The sequence below is a fragment of the Corvus cornix genome, chromosome Z, assembly GCF_000738735.6.
Source record: "Corvus cornix cornix isolate S_Up_H32 chromosome Z, ASM73873v5, whole genome shotgun sequence".
In the NCBI taxonomy this organism is placed as follows: Eukaryota; Metazoa; Chordata; class Aves; order Passeriformes; family Corvidae; genus Corvus; species Corvus cornix.
This window is the reverse complement of record NC_046357.1, coordinates 51,510,826-51,520,747: the sequence shown is the minus strand read 5'-3', so window position 1 is coordinate 51,520,747 and position 9,922 is coordinate 51,510,826. Positions and strand designations below refer to the sequence as shown.

Sequence of the window (9,922 nt, the reverse complement as noted above, 5' to 3'; positions counted from 1 at the left end):
CATTTATATTAACCCCAACATTAATTGACATAATGTTTGATGTAGGAAATGAGAATTCTACCTGAGTTGAAAATCAAAACATACCTAGATACAGGAACTTCTGGAGAGTGTCCTATAGAAAAATGGGAGAAAACAATTCAGAAAGCAATACTGTTGTCCGAGATCATAATTATTTGAAGCTTGAAAGAACAGATAAATCAGTTCTCCTAAATATTCCTAGTAACAGTGAAATCAAAACTTAACATACATCATCTACGTTTTGAAAATAAAATTTAAACATTTTTAAAGTCCTAAGGACCAATAACTGAGCTTAAAAGGTTTAGATTTAAACTGAAAAATAACAGTTTTTACAGAACTGGAATTGTTTCCAGGCAGTCTGGCTACATCTATAAATTCAAGTAAGTGCTCTTAATTATCTTTTTAGTCAGAGGAGATTTTTGTATGAGAAGGTGTTTCCATACCATAAAGCCAACACTGCTTTAATGCTAGCATAAAAACTGTGCTTTTAACTCAAATTAGCTATCTTAAGTGCTTGCTTCATTTTTTAACAGCAATATAGAAAAGACAACCTAACTTTCCTCTGGCAACAGGTTGCCATTGTTCAGCCTGAACTCTAACTATTGACTAAAACTAAATTGCTTTTTCTTGTCTGTCATTTGTCGCTGCAAATAGATAACTCTAATTGTCTTCTTGGGCTAATAAAACATGCATTAAAAACATTACATGCATTTTTGCTCATGGTGTTATGGAACTGTCACTGGGGTCAGCAAGATTCTGAAGAAAAGCAAGCATGGAACCTCTAGGCTGAAGCACAGACAGCAGGGGTGTAGTACACCAATTCCTGTCACCAGAATAACTCTCAAGAGGTTTTTTCTGTCTGTATCACAGACCTGCCCCACAGCATTTCCATTAACTTTTTGATCATCAATCCTGTTCTGATTACCTCAAAATCATCAGCAGAGAACAAGTCAAAAGGGCTATCTGAAGCCTTCGTGTTGATTAGCAGTGCATCAAATTCTTTGCCCACCTCAAAGTTTCCAATCACATCATCTAGTCCTAGAGCTGAGGAAGAAAACAAGTTCACAAACACGTCTTCAGCACCAACCAACTTACTTGAAATATTCATAAGACAAACAAGAATTTAGATGATTATGAGGAAAAACCCAAAACCAAATTGAATACTGAGTATGTTATCACCTGAGTTCTTAAGAAACTTAAGAAGCAATTGGTTATATCGCAAAAATATTCAACCTACAAACAGGGTAATGAAATAAGTCAGAGAAACAGTAAAGTATATAATAACACTCACCTTGCTAAGGCAGTATTAGATTGCATTTTTTAAACAGTTTAAGCAACTTTGAAAGGTTGTATAGGCCTATTACAATAGTAATATATAATAAAATGATAATAAAAGAAGTGTCCAGTGAGGATAACTAATTGTAAGCAGGAAGAAAGAATAGTATGGCATGGAAAAATAATCACAGCCAGATCTGAAGGTCTCATATCTATCTACCTGTAAGGCTTGGCTTGTGGTCTATTATTTAGCTGAGAACTGAGTGCTTGCAAGTGCTTAGAATACCTAAAAAGAGGCCTTTGCGTCTCTTTAGAAATAAATTAGGATGGTTTTAAGTTGTCGAAAGTATCTGTGAATTAAATGAATTTTTCCAATGCTCTGAAATTAAGTTATCGAAGAGCATAATATCTACAAATAAGTTGTACATTTATTTTCAGATTGCTCTGACAAAGGAATCTCAGTCTTCACTGAAGTTTGTGAGTGGCAGGAATATCACAGTATCTTAAAGACATTCAAACTCCTACAAATTATGAAATATTTGATTACCTATTACTTTCAACTAAAATGATCTCATAGTCCTTCAGGTTTTTGAGCAGAATGCAATTTTTAGATTAAACACAAGAGGGTGACAAGTGTTTAGGAGTCTTAACAAAGCAAATTATTTCAACAAAAGAACCACTCATTTAAAATTCTGCTACTGAAATTTTCACTTTCAGTATCCAGGCTACTGAAAGCTTGTAGAAGTAATATATATTCTACCTTTAAAAGTAATTCAGTAAGGATAAACCAGCTTAAAATCAATATACAGAACTAACACTTTACTAGAGAAACCTAATATAGAAAAAGCACAAGAGTAGCTGGGAAGGGAAACCACATAGGAGTTTGGGATTTTTATAAGTCTTCCTTTCTGTGTCTCAGCTAGTTTGTTCTCACACTTTGTGGAACAGTATATATTGCAGGAAAAAGATTACTTTTTGTTCCCTGCTCATCTTCTCTCTTCTCTACTTCCCCCATTGCACTCTTCAAGAATTCAGATATAGTCCTGACAAGACCTGTTCGGTGACATTTTCACTACATCTTTCAAACGTCCATTTATAATTCTCAATGGAGGTTTTTGGCAGCTATGGAGAGGCTGCACTGTAAAGATTTGGGACTCATGCTTTAGCAGGTAGTGAGCTCATTTCTGCTAACTGAAACAGTAATGGGTTTTCATTTATGTGTGGATTTCCTCTCTGCTAAATCATACCGGCTCCACTAAAACATTTTTAATTGTGTATATTTGTATGTGCACACTGATCATAACAAAACTGGTTATCCAAAACTGGATAACCCACATACTATATGACTGTATTCTGCAGATGCAAATGCATTTTGAACAACCATGGTGGATAGCCTGTTTAAATTTTCTGGTTTTCCCTGAGGGAGGTGTGATTTGCATGATGTTTTGATTTGTGACAAACTGCCTCGCTAACAGCTCAAAAATCACAAGCAAAATTAGAAACTGATGACAAATAGAATGCATGATTTTACAGTAATTGCAGTTTTTCTTCTAGGTGATGGTTGCTGAGAAAACAAATTTCCAGCTGGTACAATAAATAGACAACCACTTATAACCTTATGACTAAGAAGTCTGAGGATCATTGCAAAGCAAATGTACAACCTGAAAAGCCGTTAAGATTTTATTATTAAACTCTCAAGAGTAATAGAGTACTCTTCTCTAAAAAGCCTAGTACGGGTATGAGAGACTGAAGGATTATCTCTGCCCACCAGTTAGACTTCACTCTGGCACCAGAAAATCCATGAATCTCCCATGAAGACAGGGAGAGATATAATAAAAAAGGGTTGTAGCTCTCTGTGTCCACTCAAAAAAATTTTCTTCTTACCTTGGCTTCCTCCCAGAGTGGCAAGCTGAAAAGCTTCTTCAAGGGTTAGTCCTGTTTCATTCACTTTATTGATCTGAAGGCTATTAGATGCCATCATTGTTTTCCTTATAGCATCAAGCATAGAAGCTGAATATCCACCAGCAACATCTATAAGGGATCAGACTTTTAGAAACAAGCTTTGGGTATAATTCCCCATGTTAAATTTCTATAAGCTTTAATTCAAAGGCCTGAAGAGACATATGTGGTAAACTGAACAAGTTCTGCTGCTAAGCACTGTCTCTGAAGGCATAATTCCCAATAAACGTGCTCTCTCACACAGCCAAGTGAATAGAACACAACAAAAAAACAGAAAACTGCAAAGTTGTTATTCAAGCCCTGTTTAAGCTCACAATAGCAACAAAACTCTTCACTAATTTTTTGTTTTCTTTTTAAACAGTTTTGGACCAACCCTAGATTTCAATACTCTAGACTTCCATACTCTAGTGGGGAAAACAAAGGAGGACCAAAAGTTGGAGACTTGCTGATTTTTAAATATGAACAGGTGGATGTTTTTGTATCTCCCAATGGTTTCCAGAAGAAACCACTTCTACAGGAAACTACTAACCTGTGCCAAGACCAAGCTTCACATTGTGTTCAAGAACCTTTCGCACATTTAAGACACCGCTGCGCAACCTGGATTGGAGAAGGAACATGTTGTGTGTGATGCATGCAGAAAAAGTTCAGGAAGAGCAGGGCTGCAGAGCCATTTTATGACAAAGATTCTCCCTTAACGTCTGCAAGATCTGGTTTATTATTTATTCTGGCTGGATACCATGCAGTATCTCACGTCTGCTCAATAGAAAGATTATACAGCCCATTCCCCCAAAACATTAACACACTTCAGGGGGAAGGGAGATGCCTTGAATCTACCACTGACAGAACAGTCAAAAGAAACAAATTTTTAGAAAAGAAATATTGATACAGATATAGATATAGAGTCAATAACTAAACTGAAAGACCAGAAATCAGTCCAGAGCATGCTATGCAGAAGTGGATGATGAATGGTCACGTTCAATCCAATATGTCATTGATGGTGTAATGAGGTATCATATAAATAGCTTTGCAATGGTAGCACCAACTCAGGGTACTACATGATCAACAGCTTTATTTAATTATACACCATTCTTACTTTCTTTTTTTTTTTAAACTTACGAAAAGTTAGAATTGGGGCAATGTGAAATTGCAGCTCCACGAAGACTAAAAAGTTTCAGCTCTTCTTCAGAAAGATGACAGGCATGAGCCATGACTGTCTAAAGAAAAAGAGAATCACCAGTTTACTCAATATATCATTTACTTCTGTGGCTGTGAGTTTTGCTGCACTGCTTTAAATAGCCAAAAAGGACACATGTTACCATCAAGTGAAAGTAATGCACTTCCTGAACGAAGCTCTTAAAAGCAACATGGAAAAAACTGATTAACTTCGGTGTGCCTGACATGTCATTCCTTCAGCTTTTTTTCATTTTTCAATATAGGAATACAGGGTGCTTGCTCTTGCAGTGACTGCTGTGACCAAAGACCTTCAATGAACAAAAGCAAGAATTCCTCAATTGTCCTAGTGCTGTAGCAACCTTACAATTTATATTTAGCTAACACAGAGACTAAGTACTGGGGCTAGGAATACATCAGATACAATGGAAGATGTATGTACTCTTAGCATGCTTCCTATTGGCTCTCTAAAGCTTTGCACCAGGGAGAGAGAGAGAGAGATATTAAATATTCTTTAAGTAAAATAATCTAATTTTTTATGCAACTGATAAATTAGTTTTCTTAGCTTACATAGCTGACTTCAAAAATAAGTTCACAAGCAAAATATAGAGGTGCAGGATAGGATAATTTAATAGTACATAAAACAATTACTTCCACACAAATCTAATTGGCATTACCTCATATGCCAAATGCCCACTGAAAGAGAAGAGCAAGAGCTCAGTTAGATCTTGCAATCTGGACATAAAATTGAGAATGGCACGGAGACAGTTTCCACTGAGCGTCTCCTAATAGCACTGTACCCCTCCTACCCCTCCCATCTCTACTTATCAAGTTCAGTGTAGCTGAAAACACAAGGAGAATAGCCACATCTTCAGTTATATGGTAGCTGCTGAAGCATCTACCTTCCTGCAAATCTGTATTGCTTTTTTAAAAGCAACATCTCCAGAAAAACCCTGCTTTAGAAACACTTTAAAAAATTGACTTGCTGTCTCAGTTTGGGTGGATGGGGAGACGATATCTGAGGTTCTGTGTTTAATAGAATGCTTTCCCGAACAACCAGGAGCCTGAGTCCAGAAGGCACCAGTAATCATGATTTTTCATGACCATTTTCACTTGTGTGCATAAAAGTCTGACAGAATTAAGACCTATGCTTTTGCAGCATGAATATGCTCTTTAGAGCACTAACACCCACAATCCAAATCAGTATGCAAAGGACTGTGCAAGAAAACAAAGGTTAATGCTGTGTACATACTTCTGTAGTCCATATTGATTTTTCAAGCAAAAAGGACAGAAAACAAGTAATGTGTTGGGGTTCAATTTCAAACACAGAAATGGGAGTTCAATAGCAAATTCCCAGGGAGTTGCCAGCTGCCCCTTGTGCCTCAGAAAATTCTCTCCTAAATTTTTTAATTAACTTGACTGATATTTAAGTATTCTGACTTTAGCTGGGTTGTTCATATTCACTTCTGCCACCCCACTGTCTAATAACGTGTGCCTTGGCACTCCGACCTGTAATTACTGTGGGCAGCTATATTACATTTATCTCACCAGCATAAAGCATTAATGAATTTCAACTCTTCAGGCTAGTGTGCCTCTCAAAGCTTGGTAGACTCAGCTGGTAAAACGAGATGAGAGTGCTTTTGGATAGAGTAGTAAGGTGCACTTGTCTGCAAGTGAGGTTGATGCTCAGAACTCAACAAGGAGGGTTGCTTCTCCAAAGGAAAAAATGAAGTTGGTCCTACCATAACACCACAGAAGAAATCTTCAGGCAAACCAGTTAGCAAAAACTGGATAATATCCTTGGAATATAAGGATAACTGGGTACTGTCCAAGAATTACCAGTTCCTACAATACCAGTTATCTAGTCTCCTTCTAATCCCATTGCCCTAATTCTCTTTGGAGCCTTTGGAAAACGGATCAGGGAGCATAAAATATGTTTATTTTTCATCTCCCCTAAAATACTTAGGAACAGTGTGGGCTTGTTTAAAGATCCAACACTTCAACAGAGAACATAAAACAAATTTACTTTCCCCCAGATGTCACTGACCTTCAAAGAACAATACAGATTTTTCAGGTAAATACAGTAAACCATCCTATTCTCTACATGGATTAATGTAAGTTATGGTGGGGGAATTTTTATGTGGCTACCTTGCTGGTTAGCAGCTTGTTTTTATCATACAGGTCGGTGTAATTCTGGTAGGCAGGAAACATGTTCTCCACAAGTTTGACTTCTTCTTCATTCTCACTTATGTGACTCTGAAATAAGAAAATGCGTAGCAGTTAGTCCTTTAAACAGCACTGAACCTGACATTACAACCTTCTGAGCAATCTACTGGTGCTAAACATACATTCATAGAAACTAGTGTTTGTAAAGCCTATAGTTAGATGTACACCTTGGATTTCTTTTTTCATCAGACCCAAAGAAGTTTCCATGGGACCCAAAGAAGTAGCTCCATTTGTTCCTTTAAAAGTGATACGAGATGGTACACATGTCCATCCCAATAGTGTGGTGACACAATGGCCCACTTACTTTTTGGAAGATGTTAAAATAATAGATAAAATAACACATGATGTGATTGTGAGGTAAAAGAGAGAAGCAGCCCACAACAGAGTGGATGCTGAGATCACGGCAGCAGATAGGTAGCTCCTCCTGAAGGTGTCGTCAGATGGTCAGCATGCTGTCAGTTCTGTCCACACCATTTAAATTGCACACAGAGCTCTCAGAGCTTACCTGCACATGGAGATCGTGAGTCTCTGCTAAATCGCCAAGGGCATTCAGCAAGTCCTCTGTGCAGGAGGGGCCAAAGCGGGGTGTTATTATAGGCTGTACTCTGGGATACTGAGAATAATAAAAAGACAGGGTTTGTATTCCACATATATATATTTCAGTAACCGTAAGTAAGACTAGCATTTACATGGCAATTACATTTTGTCTTCATTGCTTATTGGTTACTGCATCAGTGCCAACTCAAATTAAGCTGTATAGTCATTTCCTTGCTTTCCTTAGACATTTCTTTGCAGAAACAGAGAATTAAAGTGGGGATTTCTTACAACAATTTTAATGAACTTTATTAAAGGATTTATTTTCATTAGAACTCTCTTAAAGTCACTGTGATTTTACCAGTCTTCAGCAGCACTGGATACTTTTTCACATTTGCTGACAGTCCCATATGCATGATGAGAAATAAGTTGGTTGAATGACCAGATATTTTTGAGTCCCATTTCTGTGACCATTGAAGAAGCTTGCAAAACTGCAAGCTTCTGCAAAACCAAAGCCCTTTTCTTGTTCAACATTCTCTATTTATAATAGCAACAAACTCCTATACTCCTCCCTAGGTAGGAAGAATAGTGGTATAATCAGATATACTACACAGTAGGAAATAGGGGAGAAGACACCAAGAACTGTAGAGATTTACACCTTGCATCTCTAGATTAAAATTTTCATAAAAAATAGTCAACAGGATTGCAATTCTGTCATGAGTCAGAGGCAAGAGTTTTGCACAAGCCAGTAAGTGGTAACTTGGACTGCAGTTCCTTGTATTATCTCCCAGAAAAAAGGAGCTCGGGTCCTTGCAAATCAGCCAACTTACTCCAGTAATACCTATGGCTTAGGCATTAAACTCAAGGCATCTGCTCTTGAATATTTTGAGATAGGATGTCAAAAGAAGCCACTGAAAACTAAAGGCTCATAAGAAAAGTACTACTGCTTGTAATATTGGAGCGTAAACCTCTATCTTTACCACAGGAACGCAAGCCTGAATTTCTTTAGAAGCACACTTTAAGACATGTGCTGATCCAAAACACTAATTTTATAGTGGATCAGTAACTGTACTGAAAAAACAATGAATTCTGCTGGTGAGAATTCTTTTAATTAGTCTGTCTACTTATGTACCACAGAGTGATAAACTGAATTCCACCTTTCTTTAACAGAAAATTTTCCTTTCTAGGAAGCGAGATATTTCAAACTCAATAGAGAAACATACAGGTGTGACATTGCTCTGCTCTGAGCACAGAAAACTGACTTGACACTGTTACAAGTCCATTTCTCAATGAAACTAGCAGAATATTTATCAGAGTGATGATATCTGTCTATTACACAGAAAGATGTATATTTATTGATTTGTCACCAAGACAACAGCTTTGGATAGGAGGATTAACTATTTAATGTATTCACACAGCGTCTTCTAAATACAGAAGTGAATTCCAAAAAGAACACTACTTACTTTCTTTTCCAGTAGTTCTTTGACAAACCTGAAAAAGGGTAGAAATAAAGTTGCTATAAATCTGTCCTCAATGTCATAAATTATGGAAAATATTAAAAATATATACTTGGACACCCTGTTAAACATTTCAGACATAGATCAATTTTTTATGGAAAGTTGAGCCAGATTTTCAGATGAAATAAAAAGAGGGAACACAATGAAGCCAGGATAGTGACACCAAATTACGCCAATTTTGAATTTGACCCTGAACATGTAGACTATTGCTTTTTCATTTGCAATGCTTAGCATTAGACAAGCAGTAATTATTCTGAGTTTCCCTGAAAACCAAACACATGCTACATTAAATGAATTGAAAACATAATTATAACCTACAGCTGCAATATTAGAGAAAGAAAAAACAAACCAAACTTAGATTTGCCTGTCCATGAATTTAAATTGCAGTGTTAAAATCTTTTCAAATCCAATTTTTAAAAGATGCAGCACATATCTTACAGGAGATGCATATGGCCTCGTTCACTTAAAGAACCCTTGATTTTCTGGAAATGCTTCTATTAATGTTAATATACAGATGATCTACCGTTTGGAAAATAAAGATTTACTTGCTCTGTTAAATAAAAGAAGCTATCTCAGACCTCTACAAAGAACTCCAAGCAGTCACTACGGATACTGCAGATAGCAAACTAAACTTCCTCTGACTTTGGAAGAAGGAAATTCTTTGAAAGCCTGTTTTTTCGGTGTATGTAAGTGACTTCCAAAAGACAGTTTGAGATGTTTTCTGGGCAGGATCTCTGTGAATTTTTGTTTCATAGTTTATAGTAAGAAAACCGTGTAATTTTGATCACAACATGTGTTGTATCAATTTTATCAAATATCTTCAGAGAGAAAAGAAAATAATGCTAGAGGCTGGGTACAGAGCACTTGTGCTAGATCATCAAATGGAAGTGAGAGACCTGACCTCAACTTCTGCAATGACCAAAGGAGTTTGAGCCCACCATTGTCTAACTTTGAGAGCCAAAATGCAAAGTTAATTAGGTATCATCTGCCTGTCTCTCCTCTTACTGATTAGCCTGATATAATAAAATGCTCATTTGAACAGAAACTCCAACAGAAGTATAATAGTCAGGTGACAAGCCATAACTTCAATGCGGCTGTTTTCATTCTTTTTCACATTCTTTGAACAGTGTGAGCTGTTTCAAAACTGATGAATTGTGATGAAGTATGTTTCGCAAATATACCCTATAGTTTGTTGGCTTATGGACTTCTCTATGAGGAAAGAA

At 36.7% G+C, this 9,922-nt stretch overlaps 1 protein-coding gene across 1 annotated transcript in view; it reads right to left on the bottom strand.

The window, feature by feature from the left end:
• GDA (guanine deaminase) overlaps positions 1-9,922 on the bottom strand; it is a 29,836-nt gene that overhangs the window by 7,132 nt on the left and 12,782 nt on the right. The window contains exons 6-13 of the mRNA XM_039567267.1: positions 8,646-8,673; positions 7,154-7,261; positions 6,571-6,678; positions 4,369-4,466; positions 3,782-3,849; positions 3,178-3,324; positions 944-1,062; positions 85-112 (exon numbers count right to left, since the gene is read on the bottom strand). Coding sequence (XP_039423201.1) covers positions 85-112; positions 944-1,062; positions 3,178-3,324; positions 3,782-3,849; positions 4,369-4,466; positions 6,571-6,678; positions 7,154-7,261; positions 8,646-8,673 — 704 coding nt within the window. The remainder of the gene's footprint in view (positions 1-84; positions 113-943; positions 1,063-3,177; positions 3,325-3,781; positions 3,850-4,368; positions 4,467-6,570; positions 6,679-7,153; positions 7,262-8,645; positions 8,674-9,922) is intronic.